The sequence below is a fragment of the Chiloscyllium plagiosum genome, unplaced genomic scaffold (assembly GCF_037043375.1).
Source record: "Chiloscyllium plagiosum isolate Xiang-an unplaced genomic scaffold, Cpla_swu_hap1 HiC_scaffold_18, whole genome shotgun sequence".
Classification (NCBI taxonomy): domain Eukaryota; kingdom Metazoa; phylum Chordata; class Chondrichthyes; order Orectolobiformes; family Hemiscylliidae; genus Chiloscyllium; species Chiloscyllium plagiosum.
In genome coordinates, this window is record NW_028270156.1 from 8,203,124 (window position 1) to 8,218,186 (window position 15,063).

Sequence of the window (15,063 nt, forward strand, 5' to 3'; positions counted from 1 at the left end):
GTGTTGGCCCGAGTGTTGGCCCTAGTGTTGGCCCGAGTGTTGGCCCTAGTGTTGGCCGGAGTGTTGGCCCTAGTGTTGGCCCGAGTGTTGAGTGGTGCAATACACTTTATCAAAAAGTCTTCAAATACAGAGCGATGTAGGGGACCAAGGGCAACATCCAATTTGCTGAATCTTTCCTGGTGCTGAGTGATCAAACCATTGACCTTTGACAGCTTTTCTACAACCTCTGCCATCGGGGAGAAAGTACAGAAGCCTGAGCACACGCACCAGCCGGTTTCGTAACAGTTTCTACGCTACTGCTGTTCGAATACTGAATGGACTCACAAACTCTTAACATTCGCCTGTACCTGTTTTTTTTGTTTTTGCCGCTGTTTACCTATTATTTACTATCTCTGCTACTTAACTCTGTGATCTGCCTGTGTTGCTCGCAAGACAAAGCTTTTCACGTGCCTCGGTACACGTGACAATAAATTCAATTCAATTCAGCCAAAACAAAAATTTCCAAAGCAATTGGGAGGTGGTCTTTATTTCATGGATCCTACTTATACAGAAACTTAGGAACATAGGAGCAGAAGGAGGCCATTCAGCCCCTGAAGCCTGTCCCACCATTCACTGAGGTCACAACAGATCAGTGCCCAGCTCCATATACCTACCTTTAGTCCATATCCCATAATACCTTTGCTTAACAAAAATTTATCTATTTCAGATATAAAACTAATAATTGATCTAGCATCAACTGCCATTTTTTTTTACTTCATTCACAGGATGTGGGCCTCAGTGGCCAGGCCAGCATGTACTGACCATTCCTAATTGCCCAGAGGGCACTTAAGAATGAACCATGTCACTGTGGGTCTAAACTCACATGTGGGCCAGACCAGCAGAGGATGACAGATTTCCTTCTCTCAAGGACACTCGTGACCCAGATGGGTTTTGCCTGACAATCAGTAATGGTTTCTTGGTCATCATTAAACTCTTCTTTCACAGATTATTATTGAATTCAAATTACACCATCTGCCATGGTCTTTGGATTAATAGTTCAACAATAACACACTAGGCCATCGCATCCTTGAGGAAGATAGTTCTAAAAATCTATCATCCTTGATGCGTAGAGATGCTTACTCACATCTCTCCTGAGCAAGGTAAAAACAATGACTGCAGATGCTGGAAACCAGATTCTGGATTAGTGGTGCTGGAAGAGCACAGCAGTTCAGGCAGCATCCAAGGAGCTTCGAAATCAACGTTTCGGGCAAAAGCCCTTCATCAGGAATAAAGGCAGTGATCCTGAAGCGTGGAGAGATAAGCTAGAGGAGGGTGGGGGTGGGGAGAACGGAGCATAGAGTACAATGGGTGAGTGGGGGAGGGGATGAAGGTGATAGGTCAGGGAGGAGAGGGTGGAGTGGACAGGTGGAAAAGGAGATAGGCAGGTAGAACAAGTCCGGACAAGTCATGGGGACAGTGCTGAGCTGCAAGTTTAGAACTAGGGTGAGGTGGGGGAAGGGGAAATGAGGAAACTGTTGAAGTCCACATTGATGCCCTGGGGTTGAAGTGTTCCAAGGCAGAAGATGAGGCGTTCTTACTCCAGGCGTCTGGTGGTGAGGGAGCGGTGGTGAAGGAGGCCCAGGACCTCCATGTCCTCGGCAGAATGAGAGGGGGTGGGGTCATGGTCGAGTGGGCAGTAGGAAGAGGCGTCCTCGAGTTGACGTTTGGCTTCAGCGGTGTAGAGGTCAGTGCGCCAGACTACCACCTTCATCCCCCTCCGTCCACGCATCAATGAATTTAATACACGCCATGACGTCGAACAATTCTTCCATCGCCTCTGCCTCCGAGCTTACTTTCACAATCAGGACTCCCACGCACCTTCCGAGGACCCCTTTGCCCACCTCCAACACACTGCATCCACCTGGACACCCCGCGCTGGCCTATTACCTGCCCTCGACCTCTTCATTTCCAACTGCTACCGGGACATTAACCACCTCAACCTGTCTACCCCCCTCCCTGACCTATTACCTTTATCCCCTCCCCCACTCACCCATTGTACTCTATGCTACTTTCTCCCCACCCCCACCTTCCTCTAGCTTATTTCTCCACGCTCCAGGCTCACTGCCTTTATTCCTGATGAAGGGCTTTTGCCCAAAACGTCGATTTTGAAGCTCCTTGGATGCTGCCTGATCTGCTGTGCTCTTCCAGCACCACTAATCCAGAATCTCTCCTGAGCAGCCTGGTACTAATTTTCAGACAATGTTCCTAGTACTGGAATCGCCAACCGGTGGAGATACTTTATCTTTGTCAACCATGTCTTTTCCTGTTAATATCTTGAAGACCTTGATCAGATCACCTCTTAAGCTTCTAACTTTAGTCTCCTGGACAGGAGACCTCTTCATTGTGGTCTACCTATACCTTGCGACAGAGAGATCTTGTACTGCTGGCAAATAATTCTTACCATCCTGAACCACATGAAAAGGTGTAGGAATTGGTCTCAGTGAGTGGTCAGAAAACTGGCAGCTAAGACAAATTATTACCCCAGCCTCTCTTGGCACTTCTTGCTAAATAAAATACAGAGACCTTTGGGAATAGATTTGTTCCCAGTATGATTTTAAAAACATCATTTCAGAATCAGTCTTGTGAAGTAATGGTGCCATTTTGATGAGTACATCACAGCTGAAATATCAAATGCTAGTTGAATTGCGGGCAGAATTTTAATCATTTCAGATTAGTCCCTGCAACTTGATTATGCTTCATTTCATGTCATTGGGAGAAAAAAAATGCTCGTGTTCGATTTATTTTAACCATTGTAACTCGTTACAATTAACCTGACATCTTAATGGTACAATCCCATCGGAGAAAGCGAATCTGCATTTTGACTCTGCAGTGATATGTTTACCATGTAATAGTTAACTGTGGTTGTGACAATAGTTCACCAGAAAGGAAAGATGCATTTTTCTGCAGTACAAGCTGTTTGCTGTTGTAAATTGTCACAGTTCTGTGTCAATGAAGGGATCCTGTCATTGAACAAAGTGATGTCCTTGAACTAAACACCGGCAGTAAATTGTTCTGGATTTTTTTTTGTTCATGCCATACCGAAAGCTAGTGGTTTGATCATGCAATAGCTGGAGATACATTGAATCAAGTGCTGCTCCTGATTTGATACGTTGCCCTAGATTTGAAACTTATTTTTGCGGTCCTGCCCTTCTCAATTCTGACCAATAGAGTTTAAGAGTCTACAGCATGGAAACAGGCCCTTCGGCCCAACTCGTCCATGCTGACCAAGTTTCCTGAACTGAGCTTGTCCCATTTGCCTGCATTTGGTCCATATGTGTGTGTCATGCTCCCACTTGCACATGTAAAGTTTCAAAAAATGATTTATTTAATTTATTATTGTCACATATACCTGTGTACAATGAAAAGTTTTGTTTTGCATTCAGGACAGGCAGATCATAATGTAAGAGGATGTAGAGATCATAGGGTGATTTAACAGAGGGAGGAATATAGAGTTACAGCTGCAAGTCACCCACTTAAAAACTTCCCAGAATTCCCTCGCTCCTCCCTCGCACCTCTCGGCAAATGGAGGCCCTGACACCTGAGGTAAGTCTTTTAAACTGTTAGACTCACCTTCCCAGAATTCCTTCGCTCCTCCCTCGCACCTCTCAGCAAAAGACCTGTGAGGGACAGCCAGCAAGTCCGTATTGAAAATACAACATTGAATCCTGAAACAGCAGAAGCATATGCCTACAATGGCCATTCCATTTAAGATTGCAAACACTCCAAGGATGCTGCTGGCAGCTGCAATGCTTCTTGGCTGCTGCGTTACTGCAGCATCAGTGTATTAGTTGCACTCCCACTAGGGGTCACAATGAGGGCGCTGCATTGTGATAGCCTGTGCTTTGGAACTTATGTACTGTCTCAATGTGAACAGTGAGTGGAGTGGTAACAAAACCTGTAAAGTGAGGCCATTGGAAACCTACTCCAAATTCACCATCCTGTTGGACGCAAGTATAGATGGAAAGGCAAGTTGAGAAAGGGTCTCTTTTATAGCTTTTCCCTCTCACCCTAAATCTATGCCCTCTAGTTCTGGACTCCCCGACCCCAGGAAAAAGACTTTGTCTATTTATCCTATACATGCCCCTCACAATTTTGTAAACCTCTATAAGGTCACCCCTCAGCCTCTGACGCTCCAGGGAAAACAGCCCCAGCCTGTTCAGCCTCTCCCTATAGCTCAGATCCTCCAACCCTGGCAACATCCTTGTAAATCTTTCCTGAACCCTTTTAAGTTTCACAACATCTTTCCGATAGGAAGGAGACCAGAATTGCGCGCAGTATTCCAACAGTGGCCTAACCAATGTCCTGTACAGCCGCAACATGACCTCCCAACTCCTGTACTCAATACTCTGACCAATAAAGGAAAGCATACCAAACACCTTCTCCACTATCCTATCTACCTGCAACTCCAATTTCAAGGAGCTATGAACCTGCACTCCATGCAGGGTCTCTTTGTGCAGCAACACGCCATATAACCTTACCATTAAGTGTATAAATCCTGCTAAGATTTGCTTTCCCAAAATGCAGCACCTCGCATTTATCTGAATTAAACTCCATCTGCCACTTCTCAGCCCGTTGGCCCATCTGGTAAAGATCCTGTTGTAATCTGAGGTAACCCTCTTTGATGTCCACTACACCTCCAATTTTGGTGTCATCTGCAAACTTACTAACTGTACCTCTTATGCTCGCATCCAAATCATTTATGTAAATGAGAAAAAGTAGAGGGCCCAGCACCGATCCTTGTGGTACTCCACTGGTCACAGGCCTCCAGTCTGAAAAACAATCCTCCACCACCACCCTCTGTCTTCTACCTTTGAGCCAGTTCTGTATCCAAATGGCTAGTTCTCCCTGTATTCCATGAGATCTAACCTTGCTAATCAGTTTCCCATGGGGAACCTTGTCGAACACCTTACTGAAGTCCATATAGATCACATCTACTGCTCTGCCCTCATCAATCTTCTTTGTTACTTCTTCAAAAAACTCAATCAAATTTGTGAGACATGATTTCCCATGCACAAAGCCATGTTGACTATCCCTAATCAGTCCTTGCCTTCCCAAATACATGTACATCCTGTCCCTCAGGATTCCCTTCAACAACTTGCCCACCACCACATTAGCCAACCTCCAGTCTTCCGGCACCTCACCTGTGACTATCGATGATACAAATATCTCAGCAAGAGGCCCAGCAATCACTTCTCTAGCTTCCCACAGCGTTCTCGGGTACACCTGATTAGGTCCTGGGGATTTATTCACCTTTAACCGTTTCAAGATATCCAGCACTTCCTCCTCTGTAATCTGGACATTTTGCAAGATGTCACTATCTATTTCCCTACAGTCTATATCTTCCATATCCTTTTCCACAGTAAATACTGATGCAAAATATTCATTTAGTATCTCCCCCATTTTATGTGGCTCCACAAAAAGGCGGCATTGCTGATCTTGAGGGGCCCTATTCTCCTATTCTCTTCCTTTGTCCTTAATATATTTGTAAAAACCCTTTGGATTCTCCTTAATTCTATTTGCCAAAGCTATCTCATGTCCCCGTTTTGCCCTCCTGATTTCCCTTTTAAATATACTCCTACTTTCTTCATAGTCTTCTAAGGATTCACTCGATTTAAACTGAGATGAGATGCACTTCCTCCTCTCAGAGGGTTGAGTGTGTTTGGAACTCCTTGCCACCGAGAGCTGTTGGGGCAGAATCTTTGTGTACATTTAAAGCTGAGATAGATCAGTTGTGGAATCAAGGATTATGGGGAAAGGGGTGCAGGATCAGTTCATGATCCTATTAAATGGTGGAACAGACGAGAGGGGCTGAACAGCCTCTTCCTATTCCTGGTCTTATGGACCATTTCCCATCGGCAATTTGGGATGGGCAATAAATGCCGGTCGAAGCAGTGGAGTCCATATCCCCCTGCATGTTTCCAGTTTGGGAAAATTCATCCCAAAATAGCTTTTGCTTTTCAACATGATGAATTGCAAGCATCCCAGTCGGCAAATGGGGAGAAAATTCTTGACATGCTTGTTTTACATGTAACAAACTGTGATTTGCAAGCAACCCCATCCCTGACCTATACGTGCATGCACGTGGTTCTAAATTTGTTAAAACAAAAGTGCAAAGATCAGCCATGTGGCAATTAGCTGACAAAGAACTTAGCAAAGCTTTCAAGCTCCTTGACGAAGAGTCTATCTAGTCTTTGGGAAATTAGCTACAATCACCTTTAATACATAGCTGCTAAACAATAGGAGAAATCTGATGAATCTGACAGATACGTTAATATCAGGTGCAAAAGACTAATGTTAACACAATGCTTCTTCTTTGTCAGGCTATTTTCGGCTGCTGATAGCAAAAGCACATGAATACTAAATCTGGAAATTACTCATGACTGATGTTATTCTGAAACCAGTCAATGTGCTGGCATCAAATTCCTCCCTCACAGTTACTTTACGGAGCCATTAATTCATCTGGAATAAACTGGAGCCACCTCTGTTGAAATAATTGAGGAATGTGAGGCAAACATATCCAGTGCTGTTCAGTAACATTGTTGACAGTAATCTACAGGTTATGCAATTGATCAGAGCAAAGCCAGCAGGATGTCCCACTGTGAATGCTTTGGCATTATCAAATGCAAAGACTGGGAAATTTGATTTTCTTGTTATCTTGCCATACTTTAAAAGAAATCACTGCACTCAAGTCTCCTTATGAAGCTATGAGGACAAATTATTGAAATTCACCCCAGTTTCCTGTAGAATTTAGAAGGTAAGGAGCAATGAAGATATTAACAGGAAGAGATAGGTTAGAAAAACTACTTGCACTGGTTGGAGATTGCAAAACTAGGAGCGCAGTCTGAGAATTTGGGCCAGGCCATTATGGGAGGATGTTAGGAAGCACCTCTACACACAAAGGGTGGGAGAGGTTTGGAAACAAAACAGAAATTACTGGAAAGGCTTAGCAAGTCTGGCAGCATCTGTGGAGAGAAATCAGGTCGAGTGACCCTTCCTCAGAATTGATGGTAATTCGGACAATGTTGGTTTGGAAACCTGTACCACAAATGGCAGTTGATGCAGGATCAGTTGTTAATTTTATCATTGAATTATGGAATATCATAGACTCCCTACAGTGTGGAAACAGACCATTTGGCCCAACAGGTCCACACCGACCGTCCGAAGAGTATCCCACTCAGACCCCATTTCCTTACCCTATTACTCTACATTTCCCCTGACTAATGCACATAACTTACACATCCATGAATATAATGGGCAATTTCCCATAGCCAACACACCTAACCTGCACATCTTTGGACTGTAGGAGGAAGCGGGAGCACCCAGAGGAACCCCACACAGACACAGGGAGAACATGCTAACTCCACACGGACAGTCACCCGAGGCTGGAATGGAACCCAAGTCTCTGGCTCTGTGAGGCAGCAGTGCTAACCACTGAGCCACTGTGTTGCCCATTTTAACTCTGAGGCAGTTTTATTTTGGTGAAGATATTAAGAGAAATGGACTAAAGGCAGGTGTATGGAGTTAGGCCACAGATCAGCCATGATCTCATTGAATGGTGGGACAGAGTCGAGAGGCTGAATGGCCCACTCCTGAATTTAAAGTGCAGCACACTGAATATCGATAATGTACATTCTGATAGACTGATGTACTCAGGCATTGTACCCATCTTGCCCTTCGTCCTGTCATCTTTAACTTTTGTCTGCTCTCCATTTTTGTTACAGATAAGGATGAGTGTGCAAATGGCACAAGCTACTGCCATGCAAACACTGTGTGTGTGAATTTGCCTGGATCATATCGCTGTGACTGTCTCCCAGGATACACAAGAGTTGATGATTACTCCTGTACAAGTAAGAGCAGTCTAGGGAACCTAAAGGTATACGGAGCAGCTAAGCTTCAACACAACAAGGCTTTGGCAAACATGCTCCGGAAATCTGCCCAGTCGGGGAGACTAAGCTCTGGCAACAGGCGAAAACCCAAAATAGATGATTGCCAACGGCTTGTTGTAACTCCGAGCAGTATGTTACCCAATGGAGGGTGTTTTGGACATCCTCCTAATACTGAGAGTCTGTGATTGTCCTATAGCTATGATAATGAATACATTACTGTGCTGTAGAATCTGCATTTGTCATTCATAAGTAAATGTTGGTTGAGTTGCAATAATAAATCAGCAGTTTCAAACAAAACACCTTAGTGCTGGCTGTCTAGGTGCAGAGGGAGGTATTTTATTGAACGTTGTTAAGTTTTTCCCAGGGATAGCCTGTGACCCAAATGCAATGGAGAACTCGTCTTAGCCAATCAGATCTAACCTTCTTACTCCCAGTGTCATCAGGAAGCCATTGAGAAATATTGGTTTCTTCACTCCATGTATCTGTCATAATGGGAGAAGCAGCTCTCTCTCTCAGACACACACACACACACTCACACTCACACACAGACAGACACACACACACACAGACACACACACAAACAGACAGACACTCTCTCACTCATACGCACACAGCCACACACACACACTCTCACGCAGACACAGATACGCACACACAGACACGCGCATATAGATACATACACACACATACACAGAGTCTCACACACACACACACACACTTACACACGTGCACACGGACACACACACATGCACAGTCACTCTCTCTCATACATGCGCGCATGCGCACACACGCAGAGTTGAGATGTTTACACTCTCACACCTCACTGGAGTAGCACTTTGGGATGCAAGACCCATTATCCCGAGACACACAACAGGCAGCAGGGTGACTCTGTGGTTAGCAATGCTATCTCATAGCACCAGCGAGTCGGGTTCAATTTCACTCTCAAGCTGTTGTCTGTATGGAGTTTGCGCATTCTCTCTGCATCTGCATGGGTCTCCTCCTATAGTCAGAAGATGTATGCATTAGATGGATTGGCCTGGTTAGATAGGTCAGCTTTAGGAAATTCAAGGATAGGACAGGGGGATAGGATAGGTCTGGATTTAATGGTCTTCAAAGGGTCAGTATAGACTCAATGGGTCAAATGGCCTGCTTCTGAGCTGTAGGGATTCTATTCTACAAAAGCTAAAGGTTTTACTGAAGCTCCCCCATTAACAAGAATTCTATTCATTACAAAGAAATAGATTCTTGCCACAGGCAAACAATTATACAGTGTCAATATACAACTCTACAAATTACAACCTTAATTCTCTTATAAATTTTCCCCTACATACACATACATGGACAGACCACAGACTGACCCAGAAACAATATCAATGTTATTGGTGAAAGGAAAAACAGGGAAGGCAGTTCAAAGATTCATAGAGCTCACTAGGATGTGCCTTTTGGTTTGTCAGGACTTGCTTTTTGGTGGTCTCCCCTTCTCTAGGTACTTTCACTTGCTTGTAGGAGGCACGGAGTGACTGGTTCACAATGTACAAAGTCTGTGATTTGCTGGTTTGAAGGCAACAGCTTACAGCAATCGGTGACAGAATATAAATGGGCTTTCTTTGGATTTTTAATTTTAGCTTTATCTTTTTTAAATTTGTATGTGGGATGTGAGCATCGCTGGCTGGGCCAGCATAAATTGCCCACCCCCAGTTGCTCTTGAATGGTTGGTGGTGAGCTCCTTCTTACTGCAAAGACACCTTTTCCAGCAGACCTTCCTTTCTTTAGGTCCAAAAGCTCCTGCCCAAACCATTCACACCCACAAGCTGTTCTGTTACCTGGGAGCCAGTCACACAGTTGTTGGCAAGCAGATGACCCTTTGTTATTGATAATTGATCACTAGTCCACAGACTAATCAGCAACTTGTCACCAGCTGACTCTCTTTGTATATAGACACTAGCTCCAGATCATTTGCAATTATGTCCCTCACTACTTAGACTAGCAATAGCAGTAACAGCACGTACACTAAGTATTGACAGCTGGTATTTAAAACCTGTAGCAATCCTTTCGCAACCCTTGGGTGTTTTCTGTTTCAAAACAACCCTTTTTGCCATTTCAATCCACAATTAAATATACAGAAAAATAAAATTATACAGTCTTTATAATATAAGTAGTGCCCAGTCATTCTCAGTATTTCAAAACAAAAGAGTTGAACATTGAATGAGCCCTACGCATTTTTCACAATGTGTGACAAGTGTTACAAGATTAATGGAATAAGATATGTTAGATAAATATCCATAACATTTCACATCTGTTAAGAAAATAGACAAGTTGTTCACAGCAATTCTCGAACACATTTAGTTTTACAGACACTTATAACTCGAAAACCAAATGCAAAACCTTCCTGTTGCACAAATTTTAAAGCATTCTGTTTTGCAGCTTTTGCTTGTGACCTTCCCCTAGCTATCAAACTCCAGTAAACCTATTACCTTACGTGACGAAGATGTAATGAGCTTTCATGAGAATTAATGCATCTCAACCTTCAAAGAATGAGAACCTGTTTGTCGCTTTCTCTCTCTCAGTCTCTCTTTTTCTTGCTCTTTATTACTCTCTCTTCCTGTCTCTCTCTCTCTTTCTGTCTCGCTGTCTCTCACTCTCATCTTCTTTCTTGCTCTGTCTCACTCTTTTACACTCTCTTACTCACTGCCTCTATCTTTCTATCTCATGTTCTCTCTCTTATTCTCTCTCTCTCACTCACTCTGTTTCTCACACACATGGAATGTTTTCCTCCCTCTTTTCTAACTCACTGGAAATTTGAAAAAAGAGACTACTCAGGAAACATTTGTCAAGAGGTAACTAATGAAAACTAAATCTTTAAACAATGTTAGCCACAAAATCTTAATGATGTCAGAGGCAGGTTGAAATAACTTTGCAGAGGCGGGTATCCCATTACTGAGTCACCCTTCATTAATATATGGAGTGACTCTGATCCAGCTCCCTCAGAGCCAGCTCTCAGAGTGAACACACCCAGGAGTAAACACACTCCTGTTTATACCTGTCAGCCAGGGCTCCCCTATTGGCCCAGATTAACAGCCCCAATCAGGGAACTCCTATTCTCTGAAGTTCAGCTAGCTGACCTCGTTACAATCACTCCACAGGTCAGTGTTATGGGCAACATAAACCATGTTTGTTTTCCCGAAAAGCAATGATACGTACAATGCAATGTAATGAATATCCATATAAACCATTAAAAAATCTACAGATAGCTTAAGATATTTTATTGGTAAATTTAACAACTAGGCAGTTCAGTAAAATCTTTGATTTGGAGGAGCCAATGTTGGACTGGGGCGGACAAAGCTAAAAACCACACAATACCAGGTTATAGTCCAACAGGTTTATTTGGAAGCACTAGCTTTCGGAGCACTGCTCCTTCATTGGGTGGTTGTGATATCTTAGTAAGGTATAACTCAATGCTGTTTCGCACCTGAAGAGTAAGGTTGCAAAATGCAATCTATATCCATGAAGACAGAGTTGTACTGGTTAACATATCTCCACTGCATCATTATTGATGATCTGATTGTGAATTATTTGGTATTTGCCTCATGGTTCTCTGTTTGATGTTGCATGCTGTTCTGTGTTCTGCAAATCAACATTGGTTACACTTTCAAACCAATCCTTGCGGTGTAAACATTTTCTGATCTCTTTAGGAGATGGTAAAGGGCAATGGACAGGCAATTCCTTTTCCTTCCCTCCTGTTTCCTTCCCTCCTTCATTGCTGTAACTTCCTTCCTCCACTACCACCCTGAATCCGCCCCCTCCCTCCTCCCCCAACCTTACCCTGCCCCATTTGTGGCCAAGTATGAAAATTAGAATAAAGGTCTTACAACTGAGTGATTAAGGATTCACATCCATGATGCCAAAGTTTGCCATTGAATTAAAAGTGACAGTTTGATTGCTTGTTGTGGCTTTCCCATTAGTAAGACCATAGATGTAGGAACAAAATTAGGCCATAAGGCCCATTGAGTCTGCTCCACCATTCAATGAGATTTTGGCAAATCCGATAATCCTCAACACCACTTTCCTGCCTTTTCCCCCTAACCCTTGATATCCTTTATTAATTAAAAATCTGTCCATCTCAGCCTTGAAGATACTAAATACCTAGCCTTTACAGCTCTTTGTAGAAAAGGAATTCCAGAGATTCATGACTCAGTAGTCAGCTCTAAATGTTGACTTCGGCCTTAGAGTGTGCAAGGTTCCTTTCTAATCATTTCTGCTTCCATGCATCCTTAATGTGTCAAGGATTGTGCCTGCTAAAATGAATCTTACAAGATGTTGTCTTACTCCTGTTGGAACCTCTTTTTATAAACTATTATAAATTCCTATTACACGAACAATCAACTATCTGTCTCTGGAACGAGTTTGATTTCTGTCAACCGGCTCTAGCCATTTCTTGAGTTACTTACCCAAGCATTATAAAATTCTCTAGCAATTACTTTCTTAAAAGCTCTCATGCATTGTTAGCTTTCATGTCAAACTTATTTTGGTTTCACCCTTTCAGAATTTACATCCAGGTTGTTTCTGGATATTCCAAAAGTTCTGCCTCGGGGACGAACACTGAACCAAGAATAAACATTTCTCCACCCGATAATCTACAGGAGTCTCCTCAGAATGCAAGGCATAAATTTCATGAGCTCTTCCCTTCAACTAGCTTTGCAGCAGCAGTGGATAGTTTTCTTTTGGCCATCTCACCTGAAAGATGTCTCAATATTCTTGCCAGCTCATTATGAGAAGGTTTGCACAAATTTAAAGAGCACCCCAATGGGTCTGGGATAAGACTCAGATTTTCTCTCCAAATTGCACTCACCTCTTGCCAAGTCTCATGGTCTGTTACTCTCGTTGCATGTATTGCACGTAACATCTTCCCTCAATGGCTCTCACTCACTCTATTCCTCCCAAACTGCTAACCCTTCCTGCCCTCTGTGGTTCCTCATCACTCTTTCACTCAGAACATCTCACCACTTTTCCTGACTAAGCTTGTATCAGTTCCCTGAATGACCATAATTCCTCTTGCCTGGACAAAGATTCATCTTAAACTTTGAAACAAAGCTCGTTGAAGCACATTCAATGCGTTTGCTCTGGGAGCAGTTGACACATGCTGTAGGCGTAACATTTATATATCATTACGGGGAGGTGATGGCCCAGTGTTATTATTGGTAATGTTCTGGGAAACCAGGTTCAAATCCTGCCGTGACAGATGATGGAATTTGAATTCAATAAGTGTCTGGAATTAAGAGTCTCATGATGACCATGAACCTATTGTCAATTGTGAAGAAAAACCCATCTGGTTCATCGATGCTCTTTAGGGAAGTAAACTGCTATCTTTAACTGGTCTGGACTATATCTGACTCCAGACCCACTGTAATTGGGTTGTCACTTAACTGCCCTCTAGGCAATCATGTGTGGGCAATAAATGCTGGTCTGACCAGTGAAATCTACATCTCATGAATGAATTTTTAACAATATCCAAAAATGACTATTCATTGTTGGCAAACATGACAAACTAGTTGGTCATCTGTCTGATCTAAAAGCAGGGTGAGGAAGAGATGTCGTGAACATCCAAGCGAGTGAGTGAGCATGAAGCAAGTTCTAACCATATTTCAATGTGTGAGATAAATCCCTGTCCCTGTACACAGAGCTGTCTGGTAGCAGCATTGCAGTGTAAAGTTACAGAGAGCTCCAAAGTGCAGGATGAGGAGGTGAACTGTGCCAGACATGAGTGCCATGATGATGATGTAGTCAGGCTGGTGCTTTGCCAGTGGACAGAGGCTATAGGCTGCCCCACAGAGAATGCCCTGAGATCTTGGTGAGTGCCAGACTGGATGGATGCCAGAAAACACGTTAACCAACTGCAACCATTCTGACTTTCAGGTTAGGAATTGTCACCATTTAGTTCCTCACCAATACCTGTATTTAAATGAAGCAAGATTCAGTAATGATGCAATATTCATACACACAAACAGCCTCTTACCTCTCTCCAATGAGATTCTCATCTTGCTGTTAAAAGCTTCAGGGGAAACCAGACCTTTCTTTACACCGGGAATCTCTTTCAGTTGCAGCCAGTTTTCTCAACCCTCTCACCACTGCCCCTGCCTTGTCGTGATTAGTATGGAAATTGGTCCTTTGGCCCAACAAGTCCACACTGACCCTTCGAAGACTAACCCATCCAGACTCATATCTCTACCCTATATTTACCCCTGACTAATGCACCAAACACTATGGACAATTTTAGCATAGCCAATTCACCTGGCCTACATCCAAAATCTTTTGACTTTGGGAGGAAACCCACACAGACACAGGGAGAATGTGCAAACTCCACGCAGACAGTCACCCGAAATGGGAATCAAACTGGGTCCCTGGCACTTCAGTGCTAACCACTGAACCACTGTGCCTCCCTACAATCATACTGATCCTTTAACAAGGTTATGTTGTCCTTGGTTGTATTTTTTCAAAATGGGTTGTAAAAGGCAAAGGTTCCAATTTGTCTGGGCTTAGGCCACTTTGATTAGAGCTAGCAGATGCTGACTAAGGCAACAATCAGGAAAAAGGACTTTTAGATTTTTTGTAAACCTCTTGTACAATGAAAGGGGAACAGCCAGTTCTCCCAGTTCACGGATTTTCCTAGTTTGATTTAGTTTTAGCTAGGGGCATCAAAAAGCTGCTGGGACAAAAGAGGTTCCATTTTTCAGCCAATGGCCCCTGGCCGATCCTTTCTGCAATCTCTCTCCTGCAAGAACCTGTCTTTGAATTTACCTTTGTGCCAAGGTTTGTGTTTAAATTGGATGTGCAGGAAATCAGAACAGCTCTTTGTTAAGTTACAGGGGATATTGTGTTGGTCAGATTTTCAAACAGTTGTTATTCTAAATTCTGTTTTATTTTGCTTATGTTTCATTCAGTAGTCTGTAAATAAATTCTGTTTTGTTTAAAACTGAATGGTTTGACCATCTGCATCACATTTAGAATATCCACTGTTCACTAGCTCGAAATAAGTACAACTGTTAGCGTCTGGGCTAATTTCTTGAAATGTTTTGAGGGGCCTGGCCCTGTCCATAACACCACATGCTGTAGATGTAACACTGACATAGCAGAGCATCCT

At 43.2% G+C, this 15,063-nt stretch overlaps 1 protein-coding gene across 6 annotated transcripts in view; it reads left to right on the forward strand.

The window, feature by feature from the left end:
- The window catches only part of LOC122557625 (protein kinase C-binding protein NELL1-like), a 1,008,016-nt gene that overhangs the window by 521,020 nt on the left and 471,933 nt on the right, over positions 1-15,063 (forward strand). For 4 of the 6 annotated variants that reach the window (XM_087996275.1, XM_087996278.1, XM_087996273.1 and 1 more), the window contains exon 13: positions 7,761-7,886. The exons of the other annotated variants lie outside the window; for them this stretch is intronic. In XM_087996275.1, coding sequence (XP_087852401.1) covers positions 7,761-7,886 — 126 coding nt within the window. The remainder of the gene's footprint in view (positions 1-7,760; positions 7,887-15,063) is intronic. 6 annotated transcript variants of the gene reach the window in all.